Source organism: Paramormyrops kingsleyae, chromosome 12 (assembly GCF_048594095.1).
Source record: "Paramormyrops kingsleyae isolate MSU_618 chromosome 12, PKINGS_0.4, whole genome shotgun sequence".
NCBI classification, from domain to species: domain Eukaryota; kingdom Metazoa; phylum Chordata; class Actinopteri; order Osteoglossiformes; family Mormyridae; genus Paramormyrops; species Paramormyrops kingsleyae.
Genome location: NC_132808.1, coordinates 25514378 through 25534629, shown reverse-complemented (window position 1 = coordinate 25534629; position 20252 = coordinate 25514378). Strand labels below are relative to the sequence as shown.

General features: G+C 43.5%; 2 protein-coding genes across 2 annotated transcripts; one reads left to right on the top strand and one right to left on the bottom strand.

Moving 5' to 3' along the window:
• Nucleotides 1-1429: 1429 nt before the first annotated feature.
• Nucleotides 1430-4434, bottom strand: LOC140577680 (uncharacterized). The gene is made up of 2 exons (XM_072697771.1): nucleotides 4352-4434; nucleotides 1430-3259 (listed from the first exon to the last, which is right to left on the bottom strand). The coding sequence occupies exon 2, from the start codon at nucleotides 2445-2447 to the stop codon at nucleotides 1455-1457; it is 993 nt and encodes a 330-aa protein (XP_072553872.1). The 5' UTR covers nucleotides 2448-3259; nucleotides 4352-4434; the 3' UTR covers nucleotides 1430-1454.
• LOC111841398 (inter-alpha-trypsin inhibitor heavy chain H3) lies at nucleotides 3948-19640 on the top strand. The gene is made up of 23 exons (XM_072718475.1): nucleotides 3948-4037; nucleotides 9588-9738; nucleotides 10341-10370; nucleotides 10640-10663; nucleotides 11012-11178; nucleotides 11275-11379; nucleotides 11597-11759; nucleotides 11893-12003; nucleotides 12194-12322; nucleotides 13300-13416; nucleotides 14664-14832; nucleotides 15048-15173; nucleotides 15638-15819; nucleotides 16103-16288; nucleotides 16385-16521; nucleotides 16742-16902; nucleotides 17229-17255; nucleotides 17533-17580; nucleotides 17678-17791; nucleotides 18009-18210; nucleotides 18726-18898; nucleotides 19206-19317; nucleotides 19500-19640. The coding sequence occupies exons 2-23, from the start codon at nucleotides 9649-9651 to the stop codon at nucleotides 19636-19638; spliced, it is 2712 nt and encodes a 903-aa protein (XP_072574576.1). The 5' UTR covers nucleotides 3948-4037; nucleotides 9588-9648; the 3' UTR covers nucleotides 19639-19640.
• The last annotated feature ends 612 nt before the right edge of the window (nucleotides 19641-20252 follow it).

The following is a 20252-nucleotide window of genomic DNA, read 5'->3' as shown; positions in this document are numbered from 1 at the left end:
TTATTTTGCCACTTTTCAGTACACCACATTAAGTATGCCAACTGGTACTGCAAGACTTTGAATGTTAAAGTGCAAATTAACACCTGACTACTCCTGTGGGTTTGCTACTGTTACAATTAAAGATCATAGCAAGGGTAAAAACATTGGTATGATTTAAGCAACACAGCTACAAAAAAATAAAATTTATATTGGGTGTGTTAGATTTATAGTGTGCGAATAATAAAGGATTGACAATAATTAGTCATATTGGTGGCACAGAGGGGCCCCCAAATAAAATTCTGCTTAGGGCCCCCTGAAGGCTTGGGCCGGCCTTGGGTTGGGACATGAGCTGATGCAGCGCGCTGCCGCCCCCCACCACACAGCGAAACTCCTCCGGATCCCGGCTGGCGACCCCCAGGCAGACACAGGGTCCAGTCCCACACTCCGGGAATGGCCATATACGGTTTTCAGAACCGTAACGTATTTTTCATTGTATGTCTGTTGTGTTTTTGTATTTTCACAAAATACAACGCCACATATTAAGCACAAAACAACATTAAGTTACAACATACAATGGGAAAACTTGTGGGTGTTGAGCAGGTAGGAAAGGGCGGACGCGATATACGGGCGTGTGAAGTATGCGATGTGTGTACGAGTGCCCGCGGCGGAGTACGTGCGCGTGTACCTGCGCTTCCTCTCCTCCGCCACGCCGGTGCCGCTCAGCTCTTCCGAGAAGTTAGGAGGAACTTGGAAACCAGCGTAAAGTCAGTTTAATATTCAACATTCATTTGACATTCAAAATGCAAACTTATTATGCGCTTCAACCATTCCAGTGAATTATATCAAACCACCTGTGCAGCATCGAGAATAACGTTCTTCATGAGTCACAAGGCTATTCATCGTGATTTTTTTTTTTTACAAATAAAAATGACGTGTACACGTACATAAGGCTATTATGCTCCCGCACGTGAGACCTTGTGATGTCAAACCAACTGTGCAGACAATAATGTGCCTCATGTGTCACAAGGCGTGTTTTTGAAATATTTTTTGCAACTAAAAATTGCGTATACGTGCAAATAAAGCTATTATGCTACTGCACCATGTGACCTCATGATGTTAAACCAACCAACACAGAAATCAATAGCACATACATACCTTAAAAAACTTAATAAGCATAAATGATGGTCTATTGTTTCTGTTTTCATAGAACCGATGGTTCCATGATTTCTGCATTACTCAGAGCCAAAGCCTCCCAGGCGCTGACTTGCCATGGCACTGTGAATTGTGTGTAGACAAAAGGGGAAAGGTGCATGAAGTAATAAAAAGAAAATGTTTCACTGTATTATTGTGTTTATTTAAAAATCTATTTTGAGTCAATATAAACATTAATATGCTATAAATGTGTGAAAATGAATATATACAGTGAGGGAAATAATTATTTGAATCCCTGTTGAATTACTAACTAGACCCATTTATTAAAAAATGACCAGATGCCAGTCCATGGCAGGGTACGGGGCAGGTGACGTCCTCCACCTGATGCCAGTCCATGGCGGGGTACGGGGCAGGTGATGCCCTCGACCTGATGCCAGTCCATTGCGGGGCACGGGGCAGGTGATGCCCTCGACCTGATGCCAGTCCATTGCGGGGCACGGGGCAGGTGATGCCCTCGACCTGATGCCAGTCCATTGCGGGGCACGGGGCAGGTGATGCCGTCGACCTGATGCCAGTCCATTGCGGGGTACGGGGCAGGTGATGCCCTCGACCTGATGCCAGTCCATTGCGGGGCACGGGGCAGGTGATGCCCTCGACCTGATGCCAGTCCACTGCGGGGCACGGGGCAGGTGATGCCCTCGACCTGATGCCAGTCCACTGCGGGGCACGGGGCAGGTGATGCCCTCGACCTGATGCCAGTCCATTGCGGGGCACGGGGCAGGTGATGCCCTTGACCTGATGCCAGTCCATTGCAGGGCACAGGGTAGGTGACGCCCTCGACCTGATGCCAGTCCATTGCAAGGCACAGGGTAGGTGACGCCCTCAACCAAATGCCAGTCCATTGCAGGGCACAGGGTATGTGACGCCCTCGACCAGATGCCAGTCCATTGCAGGGCACAGGGTAAGTGACGCCCTCGACCTGATGCCAGTCCATCATGGGGTACGGGGTAGGTGACGCCTTCAACCTGATGCCAGTCCATTGCAGAACACAGGGTAGGTGACGTCCTCAACCAGATGCCAGTCCATTGCAGGGCACGGGGTAGGTGACGCCCTCGACTAGATGCCAGTCCATCGTGGGGCACGGGGCAGGTGATGCCCTCGACCTGATGCCAGTCCATTGCGGGGCACGGGGCAGGTGATGCCCTCGACCTGATGCCAGTCCATTGCGGGGCACGGGGCAGGTGATGCCCTTGACCTGATGCCAGTCCATTGCGGGGCACGGGGTAGGTGACGCCCTCGACTAGATGCCAGTCCATTGCAGGGCACAGGGTAAGTGACGCCCTCGACCTGATGCCAGTCCATTGCAGGGCACAGGGTATGTGACGCCCTCAACCAGATGCCAGTCCATTGCAAGGCACAGGGTAGGTGACGCCCTCGACCAGATGCCAGTCCATTGCAAGGCACAGGGTAGGTGACGCCCTCGACCAAATGCCAGTCCATTGCAGGGCACAGGGTAAGTGACGCCCTCGACCTGATGCCAGTCCATCATGGGGTACGGGGTAGGTGACGCCCTCGACCAGATGCCAGTCCATTGCAGGGCACAGGGTAAGTGACGCCCTCGACCTGATGCCAGTCCATCATGTGGTACGGGGTAGGTGATGCCCTCGACCAAATGCCAGTCCATTGCAGGGCATAGGGTAAGTGACGCCCTCGACCTGATGCCAGTCCATCATGGGGTACGGGGTAGGTGACGCCCTCGACCAAATGCCAGTCCATTGCAGGGCACAGGGTAAGTGACGCCCTCGACCTGATGCCAGTCCATCATGGGGTACGGGGTAGGTGACGCCCTCGACCTGATGCCAGTCCATCATGGGGTACGGGGTAGGTGACGCCTTCGACCTGATGCCAGTCCATTGCAGAACACAGGGTAGGTGACGTCCTCAACCAGATGCCAGTCCATTGCAAGGCACAGGGTAGGTGACGCCCTTGACTAGATGCCAGTCCATCATGGGGTACGGGGTAGGTGACGCCTTTGACCAGATGCCAGTCCATCGCGGGGCACGGGGTAGGTGACGCCCTTGACCAGATGGCAGTCCATGGCGGTGCACAGGGTAGCTGCCCATTGTAACTGAGTGAAGATACACAGAGCGTGTATGTTAATACTAGGGGTGTAAATCACAGCTTTCCTCACAATACGATACAACATCGATTCCTTAAGCAAATGATTCAATTATTTTTGAAACCTCAGAAATGCCCACGATACGATTTGGTTCGGTTCGATACTGGTGTTAGTAGTCAAAATGATGAAATTTCACACAATTCTTTACATTTCAATAAATTAAAAAAGGCAAATATAATTAGCATTTTGTCATATTTTATTGGGAACTGTAAACAAAATCTAGTCCACATTACAAAAGTGTAGTCAAGTATGTCCCATAAAACAAGCAAAATAAAGTATAATAAAAACTTTGGATTGATGTAGATTAACATGGTGACTAATTTTTATTTTGAATCGTCTTCTCCAGACAAATACAAAATTGTAACAAAAAGTATGTCCATATAAAAAGTAAAATAAAGTGCATTAAAGTCAAATAAAAAAGACACGTAGAATGAGGAAGATTAACATGACTGCGGTGAAACAAGTACTGAATGTCAGTATTCTTCTTTGAGAGGTTTTTTTTTTTAAGAAAAAAATAAATGGTCAATGTGTTCAGGAGATTGTGTGCTCTGAGCGTAGCGTCCTATGTCACCTGCCCTTACTAAACACGCTCCGAAGGTACGCTAGCTTGCGAGCTGCTTATAAATGACCAAGACAAAATGATCTATGCACTGTTCTCTCTTTGTGTTTTACTTCCGAAGTGTTAACAGAGATAAACAGCCAGCACAAACTCCTTTTCAAGAGTCAGGTAAGAGAACGGGCTTGCTCCTTTAATGACTTCATATACCACAGATAAGTCAAGATTACAACATTGAATTGGAGTGAAACTAAAGAAAAAGGGCCTCCTATATAAGCAACATGTAAATCAGAATGCTTAACATTGTAAACCACTAGGTATATAAAGGATAGTTATGACGAATTACATTAACATAAACATGGTGTACAATGATGATAACTTACGAGCACTACACATTAAGCTGTTAAAATTCACACAAATACCAAAATTGTCCAAAAACTAGTTACTAACAAATGTCAAACATGTAAAGAATATATAACACTCACAGCCATTGCTTTCTGAAGGATGCACACCATGGATTGAATTAGATTACACAGCAGAAACTGCCCACATGCAACCACACTTCACATCTTTTTTTTTTTTACAGTTCTTCATACTTCCTGCTTCCTGTTTTTCCTCTGCCATCACAGGCTTCAAAATAAAAGCGCCAGTATCATTTTCATGTCTAACAGATCAAACTTTTCAACACACAATTCAATATCTTTAAAGTATAAAACATATCTACGTACTATAAAAATGTAAAACATATTTTTATGCATAAAAATATTGAGTATTCTTTAAGTTGAGTACAGTACTTTGTAGTTTTGCAGACCAGTGACTGGTACCAAACATGCGAAATGTTAAAGGGAAAAGTAAAAACTGTTTTATTATTTATTTGTTATTTGACTTACCGTTTTAATCCTTGGGTTGAAGTCACGTGAGAATGACACTCAGATATTGTAAAGTAAATGCAAGAAAAGCTGTATGGGAGGAAAACAAAATGTATGTCGGCCATTTGTGAATTAAAGATTCTGCTGAGCGGAGTTGTAGTAGCCAGAAGCGCCAGTTTTGCTGCGTCATCTTTTCACCTGTTTTACAGGGATTCAGTCTGGTAATGGTCCATGACCGGGACCTGTTACATTATATTTGCAGAAAAATACACATATTGTAAGCTCATTCCAGTTAGTTTTGTACATAAATTACATGTTATGTTAATTATGAGTAAAGTGAGTCAAATATTTCTACAGCTACTTAGGAATTCACATAAAATCATTTAAATGTTTCACTCAACAGGTTAAAGCAAAATAATAAAAAAAATCTATGTACACTATGCAAAGTCTGCACACATAGAGCCCGGCAACCATTAAACAATATAACAAATTACAGTCTGAAGACTGAGGAACAATGGTAGAAATAATAATTCATTATGTTAGTCTGCCCTCTAGTGGAAAATGCTAATAATGTTCTCTCCAATCACCTGCAGTTTCCCTTTGACTGTCAGGATCCACCATGCCTGTTATTTGCCTGTTTGTCCAGCTGGTGCCGCTGGCTATTCCGGTCTGTGTTCCCTTGTGCCATTTGCCATTGGGCCAAGCAGGCTCTCTTATCAACCCTCCATAATGGGTGTAAGGCTGGCTGGAGGCCAGCTTCACCATTTTGGATCTTTTTATATTTTGTTGGTGCCTTTGATTCTGTTTCCTCAAAGTTATGTTCTTGTGTTCATGTATTTCGGTTTCAGATTTGTTGATACCTTTTGCTGCCTGCTTGTGTCTAGTTTTATTATGTTCGGTTTTGCCAGTGTTCCCAGTATCTCCCAGTGTTTGAATCCGTAGTGTTGTTAATTACCTTCTACTTTGTCTTGTTACTCTTCGTTTCTAATGTTTGGTTTAATATCTATGCCTCACACTTGTCATATTCATATGATATTCATCATCATGTGTATTTAGTTTCCGCCCATTGTCTCTTCCCCAGTGGGTCATTGTAGTTGTTCTGGATAGTTGTTCCTGTGTTTGTCCCTGTGCTGCTGTGTTTCTTCCCATGTTGTTCTCTGTTTTAGTTCCTTAGGTCTACCTGCCTGTGTTTAAACCCTCCTGGTTCCAATTGTTTCTTGTGTCCTTTGTTTTGTTTGAGCTGCAACGTGAATCGTCCCTTCGTCTTTTCACCATGCCTGCTTGTAACAGACAGTCCAAAAAAATGTGGTGAAGTGATCTGGTCTTATAATTGTTTATAGTGTGCATGACCTGTAATGGACTGGCATTCCATCCAGTGTATCCCCTTGCATTGCCTTGGGCCTAATCTTCCTATTAACCTGTACTGTTTGGAAGATGTATGAATGGTCGTGTATGTCTTTCAGTCTTCTCTGCAATTTGCTGATCTTTTTGTACATTAAAGCTGTTACCTCACCAATAAAATGATGAGTTTCAGTGCAGTAACTGAAGTAAGATGGCGCCGGTGTGTGGCTTTTGCCGTCTGCCTCTCCTGTTTTACTTATCTGCTGTGTTGTTTCCGTTACTCTCACCACGGAAAGTATCATCGCTACTAGTGTACGATCGCTCACTTCTCCTAAATATTCACGACAGCGCATTAACGGACCTGTGAATCGGTGACTTTTACGGACAATCGAGGCCCTTTTCTGGCCCTTTACCGGCTTCCTTTCAGCGTCCTCCCTGTGTATTGCCCCACAACTGGTGATGGAAAAGACGCGGTAAGAGAGGCGGAGTCCACGTAAGATTGAGAACTTTCCTCGCTTCGTTCTCTCATGCTGCTCATTATTCTCCATCACTTGGAATTTTATGTGAAGGGAGCAGCTATTTCATACATGCTGGGTGCTGTTACCGGTGACTCTAACTAGTTGATCCAAGTGCCGAGTCTCTGCTTCCTCATTGTCGGCCCACTTTGATCTCCAGGCGAGGCTGTATCCAGGGATCGTTCATTGCGTCCCCCTGCAGACTGATGGAAACCCAGTACGTATGGCCCTATGGAATACCAGATCACTTACAAATAATACATCTATCCTGAAGGACTTCTTTTCCTCCCATCGTCTGGATTTTCTCCTGATGACTGAAACCTGGCTCAAACCAGGTGATAACATCACGTTCACAGAACTCCTCCCTCCTGACTGCTCATTCTTCAGTTCCCCCCGTGTGTCTAGGAGAGGTGGTGGCCTTTCATCTATCTACAAAGACAACTCCAGATGTCGCCCTTTACCCACCAACATATATTCGTCATTCGAGCTTCAATTATTTGTGGTTGAGATTAGGCTACATGTCCCCTGTTATTGCTATTGTTTACTGCCCACCAAAATAGAATAGGGATTTTATTTTAGAGTTTTCTGAATTTTTAGCGGATTGTATTCCTAAGTTTGATAATATCTTGACCTGTGGAGATTTTAATGAATTAATCAATAATATTCATGTCTGTTGCCCCTCTGATCACTGAGTTCATATCTGTTCTTTCAGACTTTGGTCTCACTCAGTGGATAAAGCCGACACACCATCTTGGACACACATTAGACCTCATTATCTCTCATGGTCTCTCCATTACTCTTAGAGGAATATCTGAGACTGCCATCTCAGATCACTCCCCTTATCATTTTTGAATTTCCAGCCCTATCACCAGTTAGCAGACCGTCGATTCCATCTTCTCAATTTCGCATTATTACCTCCTTAACACTGAATCAGTTTATAGCCGCTTTTATGGACTCACAACTGCTTCAGTTTTGCGCCGTCGGACGCAGACCAAACAAGTCCTCGTTGCAAAGTCTGTTTAAAAACTGTTGCAACCAAAGGAAGCAGCACGACAATTTTTTTCCAGCACCTAAATTGCAGCTCCCAGCGAAATGAAAATAGCTGCAGCATGTTGGGTTCAGCCACCCACCGGGTCCGTTGATAAGAAGAGATTCACAGCTGAGACGTGGAGAAGTTGCAGGTCACCGGTTTATTCTTACCGATTGCGGTCAGGGAGCGACTATCTGACATACATTCAGCATGTACAGGAAGAAGCTCAGCCATATGTATCAGCTGTATCCCTTTTAAAGCCCTTTGGGCATCCCCCCCCCCCCTCTCTCGGTACCTTCCGTCTACGTGACAACCACATGTTTGACATTTGCTCTAGTTGGTCGGTTAGTACTTGTCCTTCTGGAAGGCTAAACATAAGTAAGGGCCGCTTACGTTCTCTGTCTGCTCCCTCTATCTGTCTCGATTAGGTCACCCTGCCCTGCCGGCGTGCCAGTCAGTTCTCGTTTCGATTAGTTACAGCCTTATAGAATCATTCCCTCAAGCACCTGCATGCATGCATTCATTCATTAATTCATTCATTCATTCTTATTTATTTCAAACAAACAACAGATAAAAAAAACATTTCCACATTCTCCATCATAATATTACACCTTTGGATTTCCTTGCTTGAAAAGGAGCAGGCAGAAGTGTAAACAAAGTTAGGCAAACAACCTTCCCTGACACGTTTTCAAACTGTGTGCCATATGATGAGAATGGGGCACGGTGGGAGGCGATAGCAAACGCTGTCGCGATGTATAATACAAAAGACATGGTGCCCATACATACTGTGGAAAAGCCGGGATTCATTAACATGCTAAAAGTTTCTAAAACTGTTTATAATGGCGTGGTCTGCCATCTCACTTACAAGCATCTTTTTTGGCTTGTCAGATTGCATTTTAACCCTAAAGAAAAAACAAAAAAACAAAATAAAGTTAAAACTTGTGTCGAACCATTTATTTGTCATCTGTAGTCATGATTTTGAGTAGGGGAGGGGAAAATCGATTAATATCGAAAAAATGGGATTTATTGTGAAAAAGAGATTTTATTTTTAGGCCATATCGCCCAGCTCTATATACAATCTTAAACAACTGTATTCTTTCACATTCATAAATATCAATAAATATAAATGAGTTCAAATAAAATGATTTCAGCCTTGTAAAGACAAGCTCGCCAAACTGTACATGTGATCAGGGAAAATAAAATGTGACTTTGTGCACTAATCTGGCTACTCTGTATTTGCAACATGTTACAACAAACAACCAAAAACTAATTCAAGAAAAAAAAAATGTCAATGGGGGTCGCCAGAAATTTGCGATGTCAAAAAGGGGTCACAGGCCAAAGAAGGTTGTGCTTATGGGCATATTAGAAACACAATTTCACCTAACTGCATGCAGGAGGAAACTGCAATATCTAGAGAAAACTCACACAAGCATGGAGGCAAAAAATCCCACATTTAGAGCTGGGACTCAAACATGACTCAGGAGACGACAGTGCTACCCACGGTGACTCCCAGTGCTACCCACGGTGACTCCCAGTGCTACCCACGGTGACTCCCAGTTTTCACACATTTTCCCCTAAAGTGTGATGACTCTGGCACAATTCCTTTGTCACACATAAATGTTTGTGCCTTTAGGGAGACTGAATGAAAAATCAATGGGGGAGGTTAAAGGAAAGGAGAACACCACAAAGCAGTATGAACAAGTCAGTCCAGAGTCCAGTTAAATACGTGAAGTGGGTGTGATTGTAACAAACCCCCACAGTGACCCCCTGGACTGTGAGGAGCCTGGGGCAGGGATGGGGCAGGACAGGGTGGAGACTTTCTGATCATTGTAATTCAATCATCTTCCTTATCACCCTAGTGGTGCCGACTGGAGCCCCCATTCTCTCCCTGGCTTCCCCCTTGATCATTACTAGCTAACACATCTTTACTACTTTTCCTTACATCCCCCACCACCTTTCCCTGCAGCGGGAGAGGGTTACTTCAGCGTGTTCTGGTTGACTGTGTGTCAGACCCTTGAAGCCCCACGATGGGATGGTGGACAGTACTGCTTCTGTGTGTGGGCATACCCACGATTGTATCACCCGCATTCCTCGTCTCTCGGGACACTGCTCTTCAGGTGAGTAGCTACAGCGATGCTGCTCCTCTCATACTACTCTGTGCCTTCACTGATCCTGTCCTGCTTCTGTGAGTGATCAATCTGCTTTACGCCAATATCGGAGCCCAGGAATGAGATATTATTAAGAATAAATGGAAGAATATGAACTGGAATCTTAGATCTTTGAACTCAGCCCTTTTCAATAGACTGTAATTCACTGCTGACATCATCTACAGTGATGATTTAATGCTATTCCCAATGTCAGCTGTGCTATGGACAAAGCTACAGGCAGAAGATATGCTAGAAATCACAGTTTCTCTACAAATGCATATGTCAGTTAAGTGGTGGGTTATTAATACAAGTGTGTACAAGCTACCAGGTGCTACCACAAATAGTCACTGGAAGTGCTGTGGTAATGAGAGCTTAAAGCTGTAAAGCCTCATTTAACAGACATAACAATCAAACAAGATTTCATTCAGTATGGCAATGCAATGACCACAGAATTCTGCAAAGACCTACAAATCTGTGCTGTGGACTCAGCCCAAAGCACCCAGCAGAAAACACACTTGGAATCATGCAGTTGTCCAGCGCATCAGTAATCCACCATATTCTCTCACTTCCAGGGTCCTGAGACTGAGCCAAGGGTGATGAAGGTAACGACTGAAAATGGTTTCTTGTCGCTTAACCAGTGCTAACTGTCTGCTTGAATGCCAGACGAAAATCCCTGTTCTGCATGCAGCAAAAACAGCATTTTGACTGAGTCAGTGAAAATAAAATCCCCATGTGAGAGGGATGGATGTTTATCAGATTACTGACCCGGGGATATCTCAATTGATCTGTGTGCAGTTTCAAAGTGAAATCAATTCTCTTTGTTTGCCGTGCTGTGTTTAAGCTTCTCATGTTGTTATCTGTTATTCAACAGAAACGAAGCCCTGAAAATGTGTTGGTAAGAGTGAAGAATTATCCATCTACTACAACAGCATGAAATTTTAATGATAATTTCAGCTCACTGGTCGGGAAATATGACCACAAAAATGTTTAGCTATAAAAGATCTGCTCATGTCCCTTGACCTTTTGATCATGTGATCCTCCTTCCCATTCCCAAATCATCTTGCTATGCTACAAATTTCTGGTAGAAAGACACCTGGACCAGCTTATTTTATACACTGTAATGCTGAGAAGCACAAGTCCCTACTTACTGCTGTAAATTGCCAGACCCAGTGCGCTACACTACATATAAGATATCAATCTTTACACACAACTCTGACCCCCCCCCAAATCTTCTTTCTCTCAGGATCAGAGAGCCATTGAAGTGCAAAGTGTGACGGTGAACTGTAAGGTGGCGTCTCGCTTTGCTCATACTGTCATGACCTCTAAGGTGGTCAACAGGGCCAACACCTCCCAAGAGGTCCTTTTTGATGTCGAGCTACCTAAAACGGCCTTCATCACCAATTTCAGCATGTAAGTTCATCCCTCTTTTATCACCATGTTTGACACTCTGATAACTACAGGCTGTGATGCTTAAAGTGTGTCTATGCCAATGTGTGTCCATGTTAGGGAGATTGAAGGAAAAATCTATGTGGGGGAGGTGAAAGAAAAGGAGAAGGCCAAAGAGCAGTTTGAAAAGGCTGTGTCCAGAGGCCAAACAGCTGGACTAGTCAGGTGCGAGAAGGATGTCCACTGGACATATATGACACAGCATAAAAGGAATGTAAATTATCATGGTGTTTTGTTTTCATATACTGTCTTTCATGTGCATGCACATCTTGGTACATTCTGGCTCTTTATCTGGAAGTGTGTCTTACTTGACATAACATCTGGTCTGGTTTGGTTGGAAAGCCATGTCTATCTGACATATTTTCTGATTTTGTGTCCAAAGAGCATCGGGCAGGAAGATGGAGAAGTTCTCAGTGTCTGTGAACATTGCGGCACACAGTGATGTGACCTTCATGCTGACGTATGAGGAGCTGCTTCAGCGTCAATTGGGCCAGTATGAGCTCATGATCCGGGTCAAACCCAAGCAGCTGGTCCAGAATTTTGAGGTCTTGGATGAGCAAACACATTACACACATCAGAAGCTGTGGTTGTAGCTTCACAAGTTCCTGCCATGTTTGAGTATCTTATTTGACATTAACACACAAATGTCAGTGCAGTTCCTTGATCTTTCTTCAACAGATCATAGCAGACATCTATGAACCCCAAGGCATTGCCTTTCTCGATGCTTATGGCACCTTCGTCACAAATGAGCTGCTCCCCCTAGTGGAGAAAACTGTCACTGACACTAAGGTCTGTTGGTCAGCCTGGATATAGTTAAACATTTTAAGAGAATGCCCAAGAGCAGCAAACGATTTAAAAGTAAAACCATTTGTGCTTGTGGTTAGAATGTTAGTGAAATGTTAAAAAAAAAAAACAGCAGCAGTGAGGTCTGGAAGTCACTTTTTCACCAGCCCTTCTGCCACCCCCCTCACCCCCCCAGGCACACGTGGCCTTCAGGCCAACAGTGGAGCAGCAACGCACCTGTCCCACCTGTGATGGCACACTGATTGATGGAGATTTATTCATTAAGTATGATTTGAAGCGAGAGAAAGACATTGGTAACATACAGGTCTGGTTATTTTTCACTGGAGATCCTTCTGTGCAAAAGTACATACAATTTGATATAGACATATATTGATTGATTGATTGATTGATTGATTGATTCCCTTTATTGCTGTTGCAATTCACCATGTCACTAGTCACAAGTACCAGCGAAAAGGAGGCCATCAACCCGACCATACATACACAAACATTACAGGGGGGCAGACAGGTCAGGAAGACAGGGGACTGTAGGAAAACTCAGAGAAACAGATTACGTTAGGAGAGTGGAGGTGAATAAAAAAAACAGCCCCCAGACTGTACTCCAGTAGGAAGTACAATATAGGAACAGAAAAAAACACCTCAGCAATAAGCACATAGTCACCACATCTCACAACACTAAGTCGAGACTTGCAACAGGGGAGGGGAATGGGGAGGTGGAGGTAGTCCAGCATAGACAAACAGCCATCCGTTCCTGCAGCCAATCCGCGCTGTACAAGGACCCGCTCGTTCACACTGGGGGTATGAAGCGGCGAAGGCGTGGGATGGGGGTAGGGTGTCCTTGTGGTTGGGGGAGAGGAATGCAAGAGAGTCTCACTGCCTTGTTCTTCAGGGGGAGTTGTTGAGCTCAGCAGCGGCCTTGGCCAAGGCCCGTGCTGATTAGGGGGGAGCCAAAAGCAGATAAAATGGGGTTGTTTGGGTTTTCAGGCGAGAAACTGTAATTTCGCAGCTCCTCTAATGTCCATGCTGGTCTCCGCCATCCAAAATCCTTTGCAGAGCCGTGAGCCTCTCCGTGATGATATCAAATCTGTGGTGTTTTATATATATATATAAACCTATCATAGACTAATAGCTCTCATAGCTGTCATAGATTTTCATTCTTTTTATAATATCAAAGCCTTTATATTCCATAACATTACGTGCCCTGATGATACTTTGTAACTGAAACATAGGCAAACAAGCATTAGGAAGGAGGGTGTGTGTGATAACAATGTCGTTTTTTTCCAGATAGTGAACGGGTATTTTGTGCACTTTTTTGCTCCTGCGGATCTGCCATATGTACAGAAGAATATCATTTTTGTGATAGATATCAGCTGGTCCATGTATGGAAAAAAAATTGCCCAGGTAAGGAGACCTGATCATGTTACCTCAGGAATACGTTTAACTCCATTTATGGGAGTATATTTCTATATTTAGCAAACACTTTTGCTCATAGTTGACACACAAATGAGCACCAGAGCACAGGGTCAGCCAGTATCCCAGAAGCAACTGGGGTGAAGTATCACAGAATGTCCTTGCAGCAGCATCTTGGCAAGACAAAGCAGCTCATTTTGGGGGATTGATCTGATAAACTGTTACGTTCGACTCTGTGTTCACTGGTACAATAAACAGTCTGACATGCAGAAATGATGATTATATTGTTAACTTGTCCCAATATCCTCTGTATCACAAATTAAGTACCAGGGTCTTCAAGTACCTTCATATGGAGGCATTTTTAATACTTCAGGTCAAAGGGCACCCATTTGTGCCTGTTAAATACCGACCCAACATCAAAATAAATGTCTACCTGTGGGACTTCCTGAGACTTTGTGGGATCCCCCTGAAGTTGCTGGACATCATGGCTGGCCTGTACACTAGTACTGTGAGTGTTGTGCAGAGTGGAAGGAGAACCTCCACATTCTCCTCAGTTGATTCTGGGGTTCCCCAGGGATGTGTTCTTGCTCCCATTCTGTTCAATGCTTGTTTGGGTTGTGGGATCCTGCAGCTGTGGGCCATCTCTTGGTGAAGAAAGATTTACTGATCTTGACTTTGCCAAAGATGCTGTGATCTTTGTGGCGTCAATGGAGGCTCTGATCGGGGCTCTCGAGAGACTGAGCGGAGAGTCTCAGTATCTGGGATTGTGAGTAACCTGTGTAAAAAAAGATCCAGGCCTTTAATGACTTCTTAAAGTCTGCCTAGGGGGTCATCACGTGTCTGCCTAGGGGGTCATCGGCTAGGATCCCGAGGTGTTTCATCACGTGATGAGTGTGACAACACACTGCATCAGCGCAAGCTCCCCAACCTGGCCTGACTTGACCTGAATAAATACTCAAATTTAGCTGTGTGGCTCATGTGCGTTTTAGGACTGTGTGCCCGTGATCGAAAAGCTGATGGTTCAAATCTTATGCCTGGCAGAATGATGCCACCATTGGACAGTAGAGCAAGGCCCCTAACCCAAATTGCTCTAGAGGTGGTACATGCTGGCTGACCCTGTGCTGTTAACCCCAAACTTGTGTGTGTGTGTCTCATGGAGAGCAGACCACAATTTGCCATGGGGATGAATAAGATATATCTGTTCTAATGTCTTCCTCACATATTTTCCATTGCATCAGACACGTGAAGCTCTGCACACTATCCTGGATGATCTCCATGAGGATGACCACTTCACACTCATCTTATTCGATAATGAGATAAAGTATTGGAAAGAGTCCCTGGTCAAGGCTACAGAGGAGAATGTGATTCAAGCAAAAGACTTTGTTTCGAAAATCGAAGCCAGATGGAGTGAGTATGTCAAAGTATAGATGCAAAGCAGGTGGTTCTCAAATGCAGTCAAATGCAGTTTTTTGTCCAAAGTTCCAAAGTCTCTCTGTCTCTTACTGCCACATCCCCTCCTGTCTGGCATTATCTTACTCTCAAAATCAAATCACAGAGGTTGTAATGTTTTGGTAAGACATGAACATTCCCATTAATCACCCCCTCCCAACAATTCCTATTAGGTACTGATATCAACCAGGCTGTGCTGAAGGCTGTAGACCTTCTCTACAAAGATGCTGCTGAAAACAAGCTGCCAGACAACAGTGTCTCCATGATAATCCTCCTGACGGATGGAGATCCCACTTCAGGTCTGTCTCAGTTATATTTCACCATCACAGAGTCATCAGTTTATATGTAGCAGGTTCAGGGCTATTCATGAATAAACTCATCAGTCTCAATTCAAATCAGGAATTGTAATTCGAAAAAAAGTCAGATGCAGAATTGAAAGTGAACTGGAATTTCAGGAAGTTGAATTTAATAAATTTCTATGCAATTTCATGTTTTATAGGTAGTGAAATGTATTTCCATTCGTGAACATAATAACATGTCCAAGGTCCATTTCAGGTAGAAGAATAGTGTATGCAATGTAAATAAAAATGAGAAATGAGCATTATTACTGAGAACTAAGACACCTGTAGAAATCTATGCCTCAATGCAGATTTGAAAATAGTATTTATAACAGTAAAGATTACTTGAACAGAAATATTTTCCATATAAATACAATCAGAATTAACACAAATATATGTTTATGCCATGTGCATGTGTTTCATAGGGGTGACATCTCCAGTAGCAATTCTGAGTAATGTGCGGAATGCAATCCAAGGGAATATGACTCTCTTCTGCTTGGGATTTGGCTTTAATCTGAAATACAATTTCCTGGAAGTGATGGCCCAGCAGAATAATGGCTTAGCCAGGAGGATCTATGAAGATTCTGATGCTGTGCTCCAGCTTACGGTACTGTGTCAGCCAACCATTCCCCTGGCGGGCAAATGGGATAAGGGTGTAACTAATATGGAATGAAAAGCAAAGCAATACAACAATCATTGTCTTTTTCAAACTACTTGGAAGTGTGAATATGTGGTGTTAATACACGTTTTAGTGGATGCATGTCAACAGATAATCTATTCAGTTTCATTACCACAAGCATATCCGTATATCACCTATTCTGTGTTGACATTTCTTTGCAAAGACCTCTGTGTTGATCTTGCGTTTCATTTCTTGCTACTCTCTGCCAAAGGGCTTTTACAGTGAAGTGGCCAGCCCTTTGCTCTCCGAAGTGCACCTGAATTACCCCCACAATGCAGTTAATAGGCTAACCCAACACCATTTCAAGCAATTCTTCAACGGCTCAGAGATTGTGGTCGCTGGGCAGGTATCAGATGATGACCTACAAAACTTCATCTTTGAGGTGTCTGCACAAGGGGTGAGAGATTACTTCCATCATTTTGCGCCCAAGTAGGAAAGTTTTGTCCCAAACACAACAGTACAATTAAGAACTACCACATTATACTTTTTCCAGATGAATGACATCAAGTTCCAGGGTCAAGCAAGTGCTGAGGATTGGAATATCATCTTTCCAGAAAAGGAATACATCTTCGGAGACTTCACTGAGCGTCTGTGGGCGTATCTTACTATTCAGCAGTTACTTGCCAAAAGGTTGGGCTGAATGTCATTGCCATGGCAGTATAATATGCTAATCTGATAAAATTCTAGTGTTGTTTACTAGGGTATGCCTTTCGAATTTCTGCTACTAGCCCTGTCTCTGGTGTGTTTTGGTTAAGGAATATTAAACCACCAGATTTCCATGTGATGCATGCATACAGTACATGAGGAGGCAGAGTAATCATGGATCCTCTTGTCTTGTTGGCCTCCACAGGGACAGTGGTGAAGTGGAGGAGAAGGCTAATGCGACGGCTGAAGCCCTGGCACTGTCCCTGCATTACAACTTTGTGACTCCACTTACCTCCATGGTGGTGACCAAACCTCAGAAGGACGAAACACCGGAGGAAGCCATGATTGCAGACAAGCTGACTGAGGGTGCGAGTCCTGCTTTTCAGTTTGGGGGTGTTCTGGGGTCTTGGCTAGATGGCCTTTCTTTATAAGAATCCACAAGCTACAAAATTATTTCCTAATTAATTTAATTTAATTGACAAAGCCGGGTGAAAAATCAAGGAAATTTGTTACAAATAGTAAACATATGCCAGTAATATATTACAATCACACAGAAATAGATTGAGGGAAACCAGCCAATATGATATGACCCTCTGATAAACTTTAAATCAAAGCCATAAATAATATCCCAGCTCTTACCTGAATCATGTACTGTAAAGTTATGACCACTGCTCACTTTTGTCATTTTGCAGATGAACGTCATAGGCCAAATTATGCTGGTAAGTTATAGTTACTTCTAAGTATAATAATCTCTGCGTTAGAATGCAGGTTGGTCAATGAGATCAAACTTGTTTTATCCCAGCGGGATATATAGGAAATTTACTTAATATTTTGAACATAATACAGCTGAAATATTAGCAAAGTATTATGCATTTTGCACGTAAGTTAACCATCAATAGATTTAGCATCACTCTGAAAAAACCACATCAAACTTTTTATTTTGTAAGCTTGTAGCTGCTGTGAGAGATAAATAGATAAATCTTTTTCTGAACACAGGTATTCCCATACCCCAGCCTGCAGCTAACTACCATGCAGTCACAAGCGGTATGTCAACAGCTTCTATGTGGTTTTCAAATGCAGTCACTTAGCATTAATGAAAAACATGAAAAATAAATACATCTAAAATTGCTTTTTTCCCCAGTGGATGGAGATCCCCATTTTATCATCCAAGTTGCAGACCTGAATGACACTTTGTGCTTTAACATTGATGATGTCCCAGGCACAATTTTCAACCTGGTGAAAGACCCTTTATCAGGTGCGATTTTAGTCTGGAAATACTGGAAAAAGACCTAGTGACTATGGTAAAAGCTGCAATAAGCCACAGTAAATCTGTTACAGAGGACAAAAGATTGATAAAACTCCACAACTTTTAAGAGGAGGATATTCTATGCCTTAATGCTGTTAAATAAGTAAATATTTGAAAGTATCATTTGATAATCAACTGTAGGTTCACACTAACGTGATTTCTGCAGGAATTGTGGTCAATGGCCAGACCATAGGGGATAAGAAAGTGGACCCAGGAAGCAAAGTCCACACCTACTTTGGACGGTTTGGGATAGCTCACCAAAGGCTAAACCTCGAAGTGGAGGTAACCACTCAAAGCATCACTGTCTCCCAGGACAGGCGGAAGACTTTACTCTCCTGGTCTGACAACAGGGCTTTCAGGGGCCCTGGGTGAGCTTGAAAAACACTGAAAGAGATGCTGAGCATGTTACACAAAGACAGACAGGTTGAAGTTCAGGTTGATGATCATCCTGCATCGTTGCAAATTTTCTAGCCCCCCAGCTTGTGATTCCTCTTGTTTTTAATCATGTTTTGAAAATTTTGCTCTCTTTTGACTCTTTACTGTTTTCAAGACACAATTTTGATAGAGAGAAACCACAAAATAGTACTAAAATACTATGAACATCCCCCTGCCATCCTATACATCAGAAATTTGCATGCAGGCGCTGCACAAAAACCTGCAGCACATAAAAGCGAGTTTAGAAGTATTTTTATCTGTAAGAAGGATTTTACCCCCAGAAATCAATTTTGACATTACGGATCCATACAGTCGACAGGCCACCTTCATAATCAATTCTTCTCAATGTATTGATGCATCTTTACACCACTATTGTTCAGTTTTGAGATTCTGTCAAGTGCATTCAATCAGGAATCCGACCTGATTCTCTCTTCTCTTTCTTATGCAGCGTGGAAATTGAGATCACAAAGGAGCGCAGTCTTACTGTCACTATGAGGGACTCGGCCAAGTTTGTTATCATCTTGCACAGGGTGTGGAAGAAGCACCCATACCACCGGGACTACCTGGGCTTCTATACTCTAGACAGCCACCTTCTCTCCAGCAAAGTTCATGGCCTCCTTGGTAAGATCTGACTGGCCCTGTCCCCTGAGATTGTAACAACAACATCTGAGAAACCCCTGCGGGGGTTGTGTCCTCTGCATTTAACTCATATGTGACATCGTGACATAGCAGGGGGCAGCTAATTCAGCGCCCGGGGAGTAGTGCTTGGGGGCGCTACCTCAGTGGTAGCTTGCTGGTCGTAAACAGCAGACATTGGTCACGTGTAAAACAGTAGCTATGCACAATCGACTTTTCTGCTGACTTCTCTTCTAAACTGAACCTCAGTATTAATTGTTCCACACTATTTGGCCTCCATTGCCCCCTACAGGACAATTCTACCACGGCCTGCAGTTTAAGGTTGGTGAGCTGCATGCAGGAAAGGATGCAGACAAACTAGATGCCACCATGAGGGTGAAGGGTCAGCAGCTCACCGTCACCTGGTAAATATCTGCACAGATCTCTCTCTTCCTGGCCTTCTGGTCTTAGCACCTTTCTCTTTCCGTGTGCATCAGAATCTGTCCCCTGATCACAAGCACACCATACATAATACAACACAGAGAAACATGGAAACATATGATACCAGGAAGTGTTGCTCACCTAAGGATGTTTCTCGGACCTACAGGGGCTGGCAAAGAGATTTCCGCAGGAATGTCGAGTATGGTGAAGGTGTACCCTGCTGGTTCGTGCACAGCAATGGAATGGGCCTCATCGACGGGACTCACCATGACTATGTGGTGTCCGAGATATTCAAGACCAGCTGAGCGACAAAACCGTCAGCCAAATCGTTGAAATGCTTCAAAGACAATAACAAAATATGACAAAATGGAGACTATTAATTTAATTTTGTTAATAACCAGCATATTGATGTGTATGACAAAAATCTGTTAGCTATAAACCAATAATATCTTAAACACCTTGCTGTCATTTTATATTCCTTGCCTTATTTCGTTTTACCTGGGAAACATTTACCCATTCAAATAAGTGGTTCCCATGCCTTACAATCTGCCTCCATATCGCTGTTATTCTTTCCTCCAGTTCTTGTAGAAACATCATGTTCCAGTTTGTATGGTGCAATTTTGAATGACATACTGACCTCCCCCAAGCCCAACATTCAAAGAGGACACACTGATCCCTAGGAGCTTAAATGTATAGTGGTCACCAATCACTTGTCAGTCAACAGCATCTATCAAATGCTTGGAAAAGAGTTTGTACAGGACTACAGGTCCCACCCAGACTGTGAATAGGCATTTAGCTGGAACTACTTTACATTTTGCACTTTCATTCAGAAATGTCCATTTAGTGTATTTCTCCTAGGGGTCTGCATGCGGCTGAGATCCCAGTGTTTGAGGTGACCCACTTTAAAGGTGAACAGATG